This window comes from Solanum verrucosum, unplaced genomic scaffold, assembly GCF_900185275.1.
Source record: "Solanum verrucosum unplaced genomic scaffold, falcon-dt-bn FXZP01000278.1, whole genome shotgun sequence".
Taxonomy (NCBI): domain Eukaryota; kingdom Viridiplantae; phylum Streptophyta; class Magnoliopsida; order Solanales; family Solanaceae; genus Solanum; species Solanum verrucosum.
The window spans coordinates 5839295-5857119 of NW_026020332.1; the positions used below are offsets into that span (position 1 = coordinate 5839295).

General features: G+C 30.0%; 3 protein-coding genes and 1 non-coding gene across 4 annotated transcripts in view; 2 read left to right on the forward strand and 2 right to left on the reverse strand.

Moving 5' to 3' along the window:
* LOC125836181 (binding partner of ACD11 1-like) overlaps window positions 1-17825 on the reverse strand; it is a 167264-nt gene that overhangs the window by 54875 nt on the left and 94564 nt on the right. The window lies entirely within an intron of this gene.
* TRNAL-CAG (transfer RNA leucine (anticodon CAG)) lies at window positions 2030-2110 on the forward strand. The gene has a single exon. It is a non-coding gene; the product is annotated as a tRNA-Leu (tRNA).
* Window positions 2268-6077, reverse strand: LOC125836721 (uncharacterized). The gene is made up of 5 exons (XM_049515936.1): window positions 5959-6077; window positions 4727-5865; window positions 3387-3815; window positions 3027-3262; window positions 2268-2538 (listed from the first exon to the last, which is right to left on the reverse strand). Exons 1-5 carry the CDS (start codon window positions 6075-6077, stop codon window positions 2284-2286), a joined length of 2178 nt encoding a protein of 725 aa, XP_049371893.1. The 3' UTR covers window positions 2268-2283.
* Window positions 12517-15186, forward strand: LOC125836174 (myb-related protein 306-like). The gene is made up of 4 exons (XM_049515279.1): window positions 12517-12702; window positions 13216-13345; window positions 13723-14210; window positions 14772-15186. The coding sequence occupies exons 1-4, from the start codon at window positions 12570-12572 to the stop codon at window positions 15044-15046; spliced, it is 1026 nt and encodes a 341-aa protein (XP_049371236.1). The 5' UTR covers window positions 12517-12569; the 3' UTR covers window positions 15047-15186.

Sequence of the window (17825 nt, forward strand, 5' to 3'; positions counted from 1 at the left end):
TAGATACATAATATGTAGCTCGGATACATTATAAAATAAACTGGATATATAATATATAACTCAGATACATTAAAAACTAGCTCGGATACATTATAAAATAATTTAGAATTAGGAGAGAGAGATTTTAGAGGTTTTTAGAAATAGATGGGAATATTAGAAATAAGGAAAACATAAGATGTGTATTTCAGTAATTTTTTCAACAAAAAAGAATGCTATTAACGAGTAAAATCTTAGGGCCCGTTTGGCCATGCAATATGGTATCATGATATGGAATCATAATATGGAATTGTGAGATGAAATTGAAGTTTTGTTTGGACATGCGATATGAAATTTTTGTGTTGTACGTTTTCTCATAAACATAAGAATCCCATAAGTTGTAAAACTATTAAAATAGCCCCAATTGTTTATTCAATCTTACCAAATATACAAAAAAATTATAAAATCGCATAATAAATTATTACAAAGCTATTTGTTCTCCACTTAAGTAACTGATTCATCTAACTTTAACTCAATAATAAAAAAAAATTGAACATTGTAGTGTATTAGTCTTTAATATAATCCTCCCACATCGTACGAACAATTTCCTCAAGTTGAACTTGCATTTTCCAATCATGTGACCGAGAAGACGAACCAACATTGTTACTTTGAGCCATTTGTTGGTCAATATCATCCGCAATTATATTTTCATGCTCATAGACCATAAATATTTCATCAGTCCTTTGGTATTCTCGCAAATTTATTACTCAACAATCGGTTGGTGTGAGTTAAAGTGACTATTTATTGGTGAGAATAATAAATTTTATGTCCGCAAGAATAATAAATTTTTAAAAAGTAATGATGTGATTATAAATTTTATTTACATATGAAATAAATTGTTAGTAGATAGAAATGTGGGGTTGTTTTAACAAATTATAAACTTGTGGATCAATTTTTATATTAAAAATATCTCAAATCATGATATGGAATTCCCATATCATGGTTTTTGGAGAATATGGAATCACATATCATGATATGGAATCATGAAATGAAATCAGCGTAAAATCGCATGTCCAAACGCTGATTCCATCTCACGATTCCATATCGTGATATGGTATCGCATGGCCAAACACCTACTCAAGTTGAAGTGAGAAACTTATAATCGATATCGACTAATAAGTAATTTTTGCATTTATCAAATGTGTAAATAATTAAAAATTACTTATATATTAATTTAAGGGGAAAATGCATGATATACCTCTCAATTTTGTCATTTAGAGTTGATATACCCCTACTGTTATACAAATGACTTGCATATACCCTTTTCCTCTAACGAAAGTGAAAAAATTAATTTTAATTATTTTTAAAAAATAATATAATCCCATATGGGTATATTCAATCCTCCTCATACACATTTTTTTTTTCAATGACTAATTTAAATTTATTATTTTGATGGTCAAATTTATTTATGTTTCACTATTTTTCTTGTAAAATTTACTATAGATGACCCATTTTTTTTTTCAAATACAACTAATGAACTAAAGTAACACTATTGTCGAAAAAATAGTTTTAAATTATAATATAGCAACAAAAAAAAATAGTTTTAAATTTTTTTCTTTACACTAAGGAATGAAAGAAAAAAATAAAACAAGAATAATAAACTCAAATAATGATAATCAAAGAAGTCAAAAAACAATTTATGTATGAAAAAAAATAGAATATACCTTGAACTTTGCTAGAAGGATCATATATACTCCTACATGAATTTTTTTAAAATTAAAAGTCAAAAATATATATTTAAAACTAATATTTTTTAACTTCCGTTGAATGAAGGGTATATGTGTGCTCATTTTATAACGGTAGGGGTATATGTGAGCCGTTTGTATAACGGTAAGGGTATATATAAGCCACTTTCACAACGAGGGACATATCAACTCCAAATGACAAAATTGAGGGGTATATCAAGCCTTTTCCCCTTGGTTTAATTAGTTTATAGTAACATTAATAGATCTAGAAACAATACTATAAGAACGTGTTGATAATAAATTACAAAGTCAAGATGGCCGAGTTGGTCTAAGGCGCCAGTTTCAGGTACTGGTCCGAAAGGGCATGGGTTCAAATCCCATTCTTGACAATATTTTTACAACTTTTTTTTCCCAAACACAAGTCTCTTGGTTTTGTCTTATTAGGAAAAATGGCACTCTAACAACCTCAAGTAAAGAACATCACATTTTCTACAAAATATGACCTTGATGACATATGCTCATAATAAACCCTAAAAAAAAGCTATAAAAATAAGGACTACTATTAACAAGGGAAGAGCAAAATAGAAGGATCTACATGTATTTTCCTATGCAGAAAACTAATGCTGCTTAATTTATTGTGACACCACACTAGTTGATCTGTTGTTAGCCTGGACATATTAAGAACCCTAGTAACTAATTTCATGTCCACTTGAGAGAAAAAGTACAACACTTGATCTGAATCATTTGCTTTGTTCTTCTTGAACCTCTTCAATATGCAACACTCACCTTTCAAACCATCTTTGAGTTTCTTCTCTTTCTGCATTCCATAACAATAATTAGACAATGACCTTAACCTCGATAGTCGACAAAATAAATGATTTTTTACACTATCAGATCACTTACGGATAACCATCTAGCACAAGTGAGACTAGTATGTACGAAAAATAAGTCGAGTTATCTATTACATCATGTTAAGATACATTAATAATGTAAAAATTCTTTACACGGTTAGTTTAAGTTACATTCTCAACAATACTCCCTACATCTCATTTTAATTGTCGTTTCACCTCAAGAAACTATGTCAAAATAATTGTCACTTTAGAAATTTACTACTAAAGTTGATAGTAATTGATTTCAAGTATACTCTTAACTTTAAGTACCTAAAATATTTAAGAGAGAAAAAATAGATAACTTAATAAACTATACCTTATAATTATTATTTTCTTAATGAGCATGAAAAAAAGCTAAAGTAACAGTTAAAATAGGACGAACGGAAGGAGAATCAATTGAAAACTAAGAATTTACCTTTCCAAGACTTTTTTGGACCTCCATTAAAAGCTCTAAATCTCCCAAGTCTTTAATAAGCTCTTGATGTTGTGTTCCCTTTTTACCCTTCACCATCATGCTTGAGCAATATCTATCAGCTATAACAAATTGCCAAAATATTCTTATTGATTCTTCCACTATCTCCACCAACATGTCACTTGTAATGCAATATTCATCTTTCTCTCTACTTCTACCCTTGTTTTTGTCTTTGTCCTCTGCCCAAATCGAGTTTAAGTTTTATGTATCGATAATATAAAACCATGTTACTTATAAGAATGACAGTTAATCGTGTTTTTACACTTTCAGTATACACAACTTAAACTCTTTTGAGACACTTACCTCTTATGAGAGGAACTTGAAGAAGATTACGAAGATCATATCGACTCTTGATGTAATATTGAACTCTAGGCCCTTGAAAATGTTCATTTTCTATAAATCTTTGTATAAGAACTTGAAATTGTTGAAATTCTCCAGCAACTTCATTGTACGTATGAGCACCACGAGGGTCAGAATCCCATAAACTTAAAGCTTTTCCATATTGCCAATGTAGAAATTCCCAAGAAAGACACATTTGTCCAACATATATCACTTCAAGATCACTCTGCAATTCTTTGATAAACTTTATCATAGGGTCAATATTGTCATTATGCCTTTTGTGTTTGAATAGCTTAATATTTTGTGAAATAAGAGATTTTAGTTTTGGACCTGAACGTCTTTGCCTTGACACACATTGAAATGGATCTTTTAGTGGATCTTTCTGTAGATAACCTGTAAAATTTATAAAATATCTCTTTTTAAAAATGGATTAATGCAAAAAGTAAAAATATTAGTGTAATGTTTATATAAGAATATTTTTTTCACATAGTGGATAAAAAAAATAGGGAAGTATGACTACAACAAAATTAACTATTAGCAGCAATAAATATACACATTAAGGCATTACTTAGTTGTCATTAGATCCAATGTCACTATTGCTATTAATTAATTGCTACTAAAAATCATTTTTTGACGTAATATCTTTTCGCTCGCACGTGCCTGCATTTGTTTGTTGGTATACATCATTTATTCAATGCTTTAAATTTCATTTTGTACTGAGTTTGGACAGCAGAGCTAACCAGATTTTATGGATCATGGTTATAAACTTTTGAATGATTAAAGATTAGCTGTTCTATTCATTTAACGTAATTACTTTCAAAGAAATATGAAGATGGCCATGAATAACAACCAATTATAATATGTTCACCAACTAATAAAGCAACGAAAAGGAATGATATCTTTCCAGCATTCAACGGTGTGATCTAGTGATAGATGAGTTAAAATCATGACAAATTGTAGTTTAGACTAAAGTGAATTTATTTTCCTATCGTCCTAAGCTTTAGTTACTTGCCGGTCAATAATTTACCCAAACCAATGAACTAGCTTAAAGCCATGGGAGACTAAGGTTCAAATATCATAAGAGACAAAAACTTACAAGTGATTTTTTTAATACGTTTAAGCTTTGGTTATCAAATTTATCTAGTACCACCTATGATGATATAAGAAAACAACTACCTAATGAAATTTAAAAAAAAAATACGTTCAAGCTAGCCTGAACACCAAAAGAAAAAGGAATGATGTTTTTCATGGTAATTATGAAGAAAACTTGAAAATAATGTAATGCATGAAGAGTTGTTACTGACCTATTGCATACATTTTCTGGTACGTCAATATGTCGAATTTGCGCATTCTTTCTCTATAACTCTTGTAGAACTTATGAAGTTCACTCATACAATCTTCGCGTTGCAACTTCTCATCAATCTTCCATGGCTCCAAATCTTCCCATTTTAGCGTATCTGATTCTTCCAAAATAGTGGGAAGTCCCGTGTCTATAACTTTTCTAAGTTCCAACTTTAATTGTTCCATCAATTCTTGATGTTCCCATAACGTTTCCAAATTATTTACATCGCCATTTCTTGACTCGACATTTTCAGAGTCCTCGGAATCACCAAATAGCTTGTAAGAATTTTCATGAAAATCATCCTCGGATAAAAATTGCGGTGCTTGATCTTGTTCTAATTCCCTTAGCTCTTCCATTATATCACTATCACTATCATCAGCATCAGATACTTGATTTTCCTCTGATATTTCAAGATCGTTTACACTATCAAGTTCAAATTCGCCTCCAAAGTCTTCATCTGTCAAGAATCCATCACTATACGAATCGACTAATTTGTTCATCAGATAACAGATATGATCAAAACCAATTGATACAGTATCAGAATCAGTAGATATAGAATCCTTTTCAGATTGAAACAGAGAATCATCAGTAAAATCTAGTTCCTTCAGAAATTGCTCTTTTCGAGTATCTGATTCTCCTTCCATGGAATTCATTTCCTCTGTTTTCTCCGTTTCGTCTTTATCATACTCTAAATTACACAAATCCACTTTTTCTTCCTCATTTATTTCATGTTCATCACACTCTAAATTACTCAAATCCCCTTTTTTGTCTTCCTCATTTATCACCTCGATATTACTATGAACTTCTTTCAAATCCTCTGTTTCAACAACCTCTGCTTTTGTTAGCGATTTGATGTTAAATGTAGAGCTAACAAATTCAACTTTGTCTTCCTTGCTTTTACAAAATTCTTCATAGGTTGGGAATTTAAATGTAAAATTAAACTCTGTTTCCTTCGTCTCTGAATTTGGGAATTCGGAAACATCCTTAAAAACATCAGATTCATAACCCAACTGCTGCTCTGTTTCTGGAAAATCATATACTCTCTTATAGTCATCTTTAAAACCTGAATTCTTATTTAATGGAGCCTTACACCACCTTAATCTGTGTGATTCAAAGATATGAAATTAAAAAAGAAAGGGTATTGGAAAAAAAATTGAATCTTGATTAACAGGAAGCGACTAATAATTAAAATACCTGTGGACAAATGTGGTGATGGAGTTGAACAGAGGAGACAAATAGAGGGAAACAAAGGCAAATACAGTAGCCAGCGGCAAAAACAAATTTTGATAGAGGAAATGAGAAAGAGAAGCCATATTCAGAGAAGTAAAGGAGAAGAAGTTTGATTAAGATTAGAGAGGAATTTTGATCAATACGAAAATTCAGGCGGAGAGGGAAGAAACAACAAACCCCATTCAAGATTTTCAAGCAAATGAAGACTAATTGGACGTAGAAATTCAACCTAACTGTGAAAATTCATGGATTGGACAGATTTAGGAGTAGAAAATGAGGGGAAATTGAGTATGTTATTCTTGAGAAATTTTTGATGTCCACATAATGGGGAATTGACAGTTGAGAAGTCCCTGTTTTTGCTGCATATTTTCTTTGAGAGAGAAGGGAAAATTGGGGTAAGTGAATGTTGACATCTTCTTCGTTTCTTTGTTTCCCAGGAATTAGGGGCTTACGTTGCATACTATTTCTTAAGCCAAGTGTCTTTGACACTATGGTATAGGCTTCTTGAAATTTGGCAACTAATAGTCACTCCTTTTACTTTTAATTTTAATTGTCATATTTTTCAAATTATTTGTCAAAAGATAAAGAACTAAGAAAACTCTTTTTCTTTTTTTTTCAAAGTTGGTGTTGGGAACTCGATCGGACTAAGTTTAAATTTGTGTCTAGTGAAAGTGTTCCCTCAATTCCATGAAGGTTTGGATATGAAACTTTTGACGCTTTGTAAATTTAACCTACACCAGGGGGCGAAGCTACGTTGGTGTTACGGTGTTCAACTAGACATTCCTCCTCAAAAAAAATTACAGCATATTTAAGTCAAATCTTACTTTATTTATATATTATTTTGAACTTTCTTAGAACCAATGAGACTTGTAGCTAGTGTAGTCACAAAGATATGCACAAAACTTACACGATGTCATATTCGCAATTGAATGCAGAAGTATACAGAGCATGCAAAGATTGAATCAATCATTATAGAGTTATTTTATTTTTTAAAAATAATAATATATTATTCAAAATTTGAACACCCTAAATTCTATTCCATTTTCAAGAAACTAATAAATCACAATTAAAATATATAACTAAAAGTCAATCTACGCCATCCATTTTGAACTTATTTGTTTTTCCTCGTAAAAATATGTGTTGCTTATAACAAAAGTAAGCACAAGGTTCATCATTTCAATCTATTTAACATAAAATAATTAATTGGTGAATGTGAAACATATGAAGTCTAAAATATAAGCTTACGTGACAGATTCAATCCAAACTGGCTGGCCTGAGCTCTTTAATATAGTTGAATTTTTCAAACAAAAACATTATACTATATATGAAGGTTCACAAAGTTTATAGACTTCTCCACATCTCACAAAGCCTTTTTGGTTAATATATTATAGGTATATATATTCTCTTAGACATGAATTCTTCTCAATCTGATAGGTCTAGATGGGCTTCATTTTTTAATATTCGTTTTATAGAGTATCACAGAGAAAGTGAGAGAGGCCCAATGATTGACATAAAATTGTTCAAGGTCCACATATATATACTTGGTACATGTGAATAGATCCTGGAATTAGGGTTGTAACAAATTAGATCAAATTGAGCCAAATCGAAAAATAAAATAAAATCAGTTACTGATTTGTTAATAAATTTTTACTAAAAAAAAACTATCATAATTACATTTAAATCCCAACCTATGAAGAGTTTTGTAAGGTCTACATATATTCTACCTTCTTCAAACTCCACTCTATGGAATCTTGTTGGGATTGAAATAATAAGGACGTCATACACAATCTAATAATTGCAAACCTTGAACGAAGACAAGAAGTATTTAAAAAAGGACTTTACGTATGAGTTTAGTCAAATTTCTCTCTAAACAACTCTTTAAACAACTACTCTACATGACTACATTTTTATGCTATTATATTCTTGTATGAGAATAAAGGATCTTCTATTTATAAACGTTCAAAATTTCTTCTCTAAGAAAAGGATAAACATATATATATATATATATATATATATATATATATATATATATATATATATATAAAAGAGCTTTTTTCCAACAAGAAAACCTTTGGACCTAATATATATTTTTGAAATAAAACACAATTGTGAAGAATCCAAATAATAGGAAATTCAGGACAAATCTTAATATATTGCTTTGTTATTATCACTACTAAAGAACATCAAATAATCAAATTAGCTACAAAATTTATCAGTAATCCTCAATTAATTCGTAGCTAAATAACTCCTAACTAAATAAATTTTATCATAATCCTTCTCTAATTCATAGCTAAATGGAATTAGAATGAGATTTTTGTTGTTTGCTATGAAATCTTATCCATTGTTAAGTCAATTTAATCCATAGCTAGTGTTGGATTCTGAAGGGTGATTAGGGCGTCATGCGGAAACTTACAATTGCAAATAATATGATTGATAAATTAGATGACAAAAACTTATACTAAAAACTAATATTATTATATGAAAACTAATATAAAGAAAAATACTAAAACTGTTGAGAGATTAAATCTCCCATAAACAAAACTCACTAAACGACTACATTGTGGATTCTATTATGTTATGCTATGAGAATAGGGATCTTCAATTTATAGATCTCCAAACTATTCCTCTAAGGAAAGAATAAACCAAATATGGAAGAAAATTATATTTTCCTTTTAGAAAAAGTTCAAGCATTTATGGTAATACTTTGACTTTTCTTTAAGGAAAAAATAAACTTCAAATAAGGTAAGAAAATCAGGGCAAAACCCCAACAAATCTCCCCTTTTGGCTGGATTTTCTTGACAAAATTTGATCCGTCTTCTTCACATGCATAACATCTTCGTTCTTCACATAGTCTTCATCATTGTTGCTTGCCATGGTTAAAAATAAAGTTTAAAATATATGGGTTAAAAATGATTTAAAAATATTTTATTTTTATTTTCAAAGATGCAACAACTGGAATGTTGAAAATATGATTTTAATCTTTTCTCCACATGTAGTTGGACAAAAATCTTCTTTATCATCAAATTAGTTACAAATTGATTTGAAACCACTTGAGCTTGTCTTCAACCTCATTCAAGCATTAGATCAATGAACCATCAGATCTTTGAACCATGTGCTCTGATACCACTTGTTGGGTTCTGAAGGGTGATTAGGGCGTCATGCGGAAGCTTACAATTGCAAATAATATGATTGATAAATTAGATGACAAAAACTTATACTAAAAACTAATATTATTATATGAAAACTAATATAAAGAAAAATGTTAAAACTGTTGAGAGATTAAATCTCCCCATAAACAAAACTCACTAAACGACTACATTGTGGATTCTATTATATTATGCTATGAGAATAGGGATCTTCAATTTATAGATCTCCAAACTATTTCTCTATGGAAAGAATAAACCAAATATGGAAGAAAATTATATTTTCCTTTTAGAAAAAGTTCAAACATTTATGGTAATACTTTGACTTTTCTTTAAGGAAAAAATAAATTTCAAATAAGGTAAGAAAATCAGGGCAAAACCCTAACAGCTAGTTCTAAATAAAATTAGCATAAATTTTTTGTTGTTCAACTACAAAAATTTATCATCGTTAATTTCTTGTTTTTCTAACCGTGATGGTTGTTGTACTTACGTACCCTTCTCAGTCACTATCTAATACTAAAACTTGGGGCACACAATATTTATTATTGAGGTCATTGTGTGGGCACATTATATTTCAAAACAAGTAGACAGACAAATGTGTATGTTTTCTAAAACATACAATGAGCGATCATACTTTAATTAAAAATATTACTATACATGAAGATGATGAAAATGAAAGCAAGAAAAGAAAATAAGTTTGATGCAATCAATTACTTCATATATTGTTATTTGCTATAGTGAATGAAAAAGATGGACAAGGCAAATTAAATGTGGCTAGCTCACCAAGTTGTGACATCTCAATTTTTGTAATTTGATGCACCAACACAATCATGGACCACCACTAATAATGTTTAGCTAATTTCGCTGCTCAATTTATTTCAATTTTAAATGCTCGATTCGATCTAATGACTAATTAGGATAAATTTGTAGCGTACACATAATATTTTGTAAGTGGTGTCTGAGTTATTATCAAAACAATCAAGCTACTTTTTTTTTAGTTTTTTCTTAAATCTAAATATTTGTTGAATAACGGTAGTATGAATTAATTCAATTATTTTTAATCATATACACAGAAATAAGATTGAAGTGATGATATATATAAAATCTAAATTTGATTAGAAAATGGTTCATATTCTACTTATTATGACGGAAGGACGTAAATTCAAAAATAAAAAAACACCAAATTTTAGTGAAAAAATCCCTTTAAATCGAAGGTAACAAGGATGTAAAATGCTGTCAAGTAATGAGATTTACTCTATACATCATTAATTATTTTTTGAGGATTAATGCTAATTAAATATGGTCGTGGGTAACACTCCAAATAAATTTTAAAAGGCTATATGCTCAGTATTTATCCTTTTATCATATTCATTAAATGGACTGTGGAGGGTCCTGCCACCTGATTAATGTTTTGTACTCCCCTATACTGCCTTGTAATCAAATTTGCTACAACCATAATGTACAAAATGACTTGCATTTTTTTTAATACATAGATTGGATAATCGATCTATAATAAAAAAAGATAATGCTATATAATATCATTACATCCTAGATATTAAAGTAGAAAGCTTAACACTTAACTTTGAATTATCTCCATAAGCATGCTCATACAAATCAAAATATAATGAAGTGCAAGAAGCAGACCTAAATCGGCTGAAGTCGATTTGGGATCGGAAAATGAAGGAGAGGATTATAGAGTGAGAATCAAACACTTATTAACAAATAATGACCCTCCAGGTCATTGTCTTTTTATTGCGCTCTTTCAGTTTCAGAGCGACCTTTTGCTTTAGACATTCAGTATTTAGCCAATAGGATGATTCAACTTGATATTTCGGATCCCAGGCGAGTTCTAGCCTATGTTGAGGTTCAGTCAGGGGCGGAGCCACCTTAGGAGAAGGGTGGTCCAGTACGGTGCACACTCTTTGCTGGAAAATTGTATGGTGTACAAAAGTTAAATGTTACTATCTATTATGAGTGTGTATTTAATTTTACACACCCTTCAATAAATTTTTGGCTCCGCCACTGAGTTCAGTCGTCTCTTTTGGAGCAGATTCGTGGTTGTGGGATTGGATCTATAATTTTACTTTGAGTTGTTTATATTCTGTTGATTTTATTTTCCGTTGCTTTCGTTTGATCGTTTCAATTTTCTCTTGCTGGTTATTGTTTCTACTCGATATGTCTATTACTCGTCCTTACCGATAGGGGTGGCAAATGGTTGGATTGGATCGGATTTGGATGGATTGAGCAAATATGGTTTGGATTACAATCCACTCAAATAGAATATGGGTAAATATGGATTTGGTCAAATATGATTTGGGTAAAATGGTTCTAACCCATTTTAAAAAATCTGTTTTTCAAAAAAAAAAAAATTACCCGGCCCCCGCACCACCTTCCACCAACCGACCCCTAAATTTTTTTGTATTAACCCCTCCCCCGGGTACCCCCCACACCCCACACCTTCTACCAACCTACCCCTAAATTTTTTTTGTTTTCCAAAAACAAAAAAAATTACCACCTCCCCCGGGAACCCCCACCTTCCACCAACCGACTCCTAATTCTTTTTTATTTTCCAAAAACAAAAAAAAATCTATTTTTTCAAAAAAATAAATAAATTACCCCCTCCCCTGGGCACCCCCCACCCCCCAGGGACCCCCCCTTCCACCAACCTACCCCTATTTTTTTTTTGTTTTCCAACAACAAAAAAAATAATCTATTTTTTCAATTAAGTTTGAAAATTAATATTAATTTTTTTATTTTTTAGCACAGTTAAGAATTTTGAGTGGAAGTGAAAACTAAGTGATCTATTATGAGTCAATATGGATACTCATATTTAACCCATTTTGACCATATTTGTAGAGACTCTTAAAATAGTTTGAAGCTCATATTTAACCAATTAAAATATGAGTGATCCAAGTCATTAAATATGAACAAAATGGACTCATTTCATTAATATGAGCTCAAATTGCCACCTCTACTTACCAGTTATCGAATATGAATTGACTTACCTACTAATAAATTGTAATAGATATCATCATGACTCAAAATTTCGGATCCAGACAGTTACTAATTAGATTCCCTTGCTAGCTTTACTTGATGAAGCAGGGGGTGTAGTAAAAGAATGGAAAGTGTTGCTACTACTACTATTGCTAATTAAAAGCAGAACATGCAGGGGGTGTAGTAAAAGAATAGAAAGTGTTGCTACTACTACTATTGCTAATTAAAAGCAGAAGTAAATGTTAACATTTAATAGCACGCGGTTTTGATGACTTTTTCTCAGTCCCCATTGAATGCACTCTCACCCTTTTCACTAATCTTTATAAAATAAAATAAAATAAAAACCTTAGCCCTTTTAAGACACTTATTTCTGCTTTTTCCAAGAAAAAAGTTGAAATCCACAAACAAGGCAAAAAAAAGAAAAAAAGTTGTGTTTCAATGGGTAGAGTCCCTTGTTGTGATAAAGTAGGAGTGAAGAAAGGACCATGGACTCCTGAAGAAGATATAATATTAGTCTCTTATGTGCAACAACATGGTCCAGGCAATTGGAGGGCACTTCCCACTAAAACAGGTTTCTATTCTTCCTTCTATCTAACTCTATATACTTATATATTATGTTTACATTTTTAAATGACACACTAGATATGTGAATTTGTCCTTATATGAAGGCAGTAGCGGAGTCAGAATCATTTTTTACCAAAGGAGATCTAGATAACAAAAAAAAAGTAAACACACGAAAAAAAATCAAGAGGATGCGATACATACAGTATGTACCTCTAAAATAATCGATTTTATAGGCAAACTCATTATGCCTCCTAGTTCCACTCATGTATGATAGAGATTTTATTTTTTTATGAATTTATGATAAATACAATAAATTAACGAATCTCTACTGATTAACAATCATAAAGAAAATAAGAACCAGAGAGAATTAGGTATTTTATGATTAGTACAGAGTTTGTAATAATACACTCTTAATTAGGTGAGATATCACAAATATATATAATTAAAAAAGTTGACTAAGAGTATTTAATTAATTAATGAGGATTTATTTTTATTTATGTGTGTGATTTTTGATTTGCAGGATTGAGTAGGTGTAGCAAGAGCTGCAGGCTAAGATGGACAAACTACCTTAGGCCAGGGATAAAGAGGGGTAACTTCACAGATCAAGAAGAAAAAGTGATTATCCAGCTTCAAGCACTTTTAGGAAACAAGTATATATGCTCTTAATCACTTCTTTTAATTAATTTCAACACATTAAACATACTCCTAAATATTTAAAATTAAAATGTATAGTACTTACGATAAGATCACACTCATCCTGAACGCATTAATCTCCTGAAATCATCTATTGAAACAAAATTCCAACTATTATTCTCTTTACTTCTAGATCTTCAATTGACATATTGATCTTTAGTGTAAAACATTTCGCGTTACCTCCTTTTATTTTAGTATTTATTTCACTTGGTACGAAGTTCGAAACTTTTGAATCTCTTGTCAGAAAATTAAATTGTTTGTTTAAGTAAAAAATATGAATAATTTAGGGAAATTTCTAATTTCTCCGCTCTAACTTGTTATGACCTTGGAACAGATGGGCTGCGATAGCTTCGTATCTACCAGAGAGAACAGACAACGACATAAAAAACTATTGGAATACTCATCTAAAGAAAAAGATGAAAAAGCTTGATCAATTAGATCAATGCCATGGATCAAATGATCTATTTTCTTTAGAAAATGGGCTTACTCATTTATCATCTTCAAATTCATCAACTTCAAGGGGACAATGGGAAAGGACACTTCAAGCTGATATTAACATGGCTAAAAAGGCATTACATAATGCTTTGTCACATGAAAATCCAACAAGCCCACACAATTATATTAAACAAGAAAATCCACAAGTTTCTTCTACAACTACTACCTATGCATCAAGTACTGAAAATATAGCTAGATTGCTACAAGGATGGATGGGATCAAGTAATTCTTCCACAAATAATTCTGAAAGTTCAAAAACTTCATCTAACAACATTGCAACAACTGATTCATCTTCATGTGATGGGACTCCAAATGCTGAAAGCAAAGGTGAGTTCTGAATTACGTGATCATCTTATTTAAAAGTTTAAACTGTCACATAAAGTCATAGAGCACATGACTTTTTTTTTCTTCAATTTGTCTTGTTTTTATCACTACTAGAAATATAGACCTTTTCCATCGCGAATCACTGAAACATTTTAGTGTTATAAAATATGATTTTTCCACCGAATTAGTTCATTGGGAAAACATATAATACGTGGAAAATAGATTCTCACTGAAATACTATTTTCAATTTTTTTCATGTGAAACGTTATTATTTTTTATTTTCTCACCGATTTAACAATAAGATCTATGGAATATCCATTGGATATTTTTCAGTGCAACATTTCAATGGATTTTAGTAACAATAAAAAATTTCTATAACTAAGATTCTCTCAAACACAATATTTTGAATAATTAGCATTGCTGATTTATAGTACTTTTCATATAATAATGTGTATGATCGATCTATACATAGTATAGGTATAATTTATTATATCTTGACTAAAAGAAAGTAAACAGTAAATTCGATCGACTATTTAAATAAAGATCTACTATTTGTTTGAACAGGTGGAATGGGGTTGATGGAAGCATTTGAGTCACTATTTGGTTTGGAGTCATTTGAATCATCAAGTTCAGATGAGTTGTCTCAAACAGCAACCCCTGAGGCTGAAACTGAGGCTATTAAAATTGAAATAAAGAGGGAAGAAAATGAACATGATGTGGAAGTGCCACTATCTGTTATCTTAGAGAATTGGTTGCTTGATGAAAATACACTCAATATTCAACCCAAAAATGACTTGACTACCTTGATCTCTTTTGATGAAACTCCTCACCTTTTCTAGAATTTTTTTTTTTTTTGGTTGATTCTTTTGATGGAATAATTTTGGAAAAATTGAATGTTTGATTGATTGATTGATTTCCCATTAATTGTTTTATTTGATGTGGTGATTTTAACAAGTCATGTATATTTAGTCCATTCTTATATTTTGACTATATATAGCTCAACCAAGACTTAATCTAGAGTTGTTTTTATCATGACTAAGTTGTATTCTTTTTGAATTTCATTTCAATAGATTTTAATGATTGTACTAAGTTACTTATAGAATCTCACATCTCTATCGTTATGGAGAAATTTTTTTTACACAAGTTTTTTTCGTTTCGTATACGAGTTTTTTTTGAATTTTTCGTATTCTTTTTTGTTGATTAGCATCTCAAAGTCCTTTGATGGACATGAAGTTGCATGTTATCTTTCTGTATTTCAAATATTCCTAATTAACTAACTTGTTACGAAGCGTTTCATGTATTATTATATGTCAACTTAATATGATAGGTATAATAAATATTGCATACGATAAAGTTTATAAAGCTTACTCTCTTAATTATTTTTATTAGTCTATTTTGACTTTTATATGTCTCTTTAAAATAAAAAAGATGAATCCAAACATCTTCAAAATTAGAGCCGTCAATGTGGGCTAGGTCCGTTGGACCAGTCTGGCTTAACTTGTGATTTGATAGGATTGGGCTATGATTTTTGGAGCCTATTTAAGAAAAGGGTTTTTTTAGCTCTGCCTGAATAAGTCTGTCGATTTGTGGGGCTTGAGAAATATAGATAGGGCCGGCGCGTGGGCCAAATAAAAATTAATTAAAAAATAAAAATAAAATATAGTATTAAAAATAACAAGAGTCTAAACTCAAAATCTGTTTAAAGTTTGAAATATTACAATTTAAATATAAATTATGTTTATAAAATATGTACTACATAAAATAAAATTCCTAAAATTTCTAGGAATTACTACATAGGCCGTAGCCTATGAAATATTGTCATAGTTTTTGTGTTTTATTATGATCATTGGAAAACAATTAGGTTAATATTTTTATTTAGCTATTTATGTTTTTACTCGAAATCAAACTTAATAAATATTATAAAGATAATTTTATTTGTGGATTTGATTAACAAGTAGTAACACTAACATCATGTAATATTATCTTGTCAATATTTATGATAATATTTTTAAATTATAATTTAATTTAAAAAATTATAACAAATATATTTTTAAGAAAAGAGGGCTGGCCCAGCAAGCCTGTAGCCCATCTACGTATGGACTGTGCCGACCATTTTTTGACCCACATCAAAAATGGGCTAGTCCGGCCTGATCCGTCAAATTTCAAAGCCTGTATGGGTTAGCCCGGATGAGATGGGCTAGTCCATATTGACAGATCTATTCAAAATGTGTATAAACTTACCAAAAAAAAAAAAATAAGTTTGAAGGTAATAAAATCTTAATTTAGTTAAGATATATTTCTAAAATTTCAGCTATACTCTAAGAATACTTATACCATTTTATCTTCTTTTTTCTTAAAGAAGGGGAAGATTTGAATTTGCATAATCCTTTATCCATGACCACCACCAAATATTGTATCGGGTTAAAGTCTATTTGATGGAGGGTTCCACCGTACTATTATATATGAGTAAATTTTAGGTTTAGAAAACATAAAAATTATATTTGTATGTTATAGCTATAGTTTGTATAATTGCGCTCTATAACAAATTTTATGTTTGTTATGGCTATTAATTTGTATATTTAGGTATACATATACATAAAAAAAATATGTATTTGGATCTATTTGTATATTTCGGTATACAAATGAGTCCTGCATTTGTATATTTCAGTATACAAATCGGTCCTGCATTTGTATATTTTAGTCTATTTGTATATTTCGGTATACAAATGAGTCCTGCATTTGTATATTTCGGTATACAAATAGGTCCTGCATTTGTATATTTCGGTATACAAATAGGTCCTGCATTTGTATATTTCGGTCTATTTGTATATTTTGATATACAAATGTGTCCTGCATTGTATAATTCGGTCTATTTGTATATTTCGATATACAAATGGGTCCTACATTTGTATATTTCGATCTATTTGTATATTTCGGTATACAAATGGGTCCTGCATTCGTATATTTCGGTCTATTTGTATATTTCGATATACAAATAGGATGACAAAAAATATGGAATATTTGCTGCGAATTACAAATAAAGAAATTTATGGCTATATCATTTAATTTGAATTAATAATTTGTTATTTCATACAATTTTCCCTTATATTAATCATTATGTTTAAGTATAAGACTAAAAGTGAGAATATATATTAAAAAAATGTGGAGTGTTATTTTTTATTTGTAATATATCTTGAGTAGCATGACATGATCTGAGTTGGACAATTTGGATATGTCCGAGACTCCGATCTAACAATTTATGTTTGTGACCTTCTATTACATACCTTCTTGCCTCGACTATACCAAAGTCAACTAGCAAGCATATATACTTTGTAAGTACTATTTATTTTATTTTATTTTTTTATTTTCAGGTTTCTGGTACTCATATTGAAATACGATTAAATTTAAATTTTTATCGGAAAATCTCTTATTAGAAGGGTAAAACACTCTCTAACAAAAATAAATACATACCCAAAAAAACTTAAACACGAAATCTCTAATTAAAAATAAATAAATATTTACTATTTCATTATAATCCTCATTAATAGTACTATTTATTTTTTATCTAAAAAAAAGAAGAAGTAGGTACGTCCAAAAGAATTGCAACTTTTTTGTCTT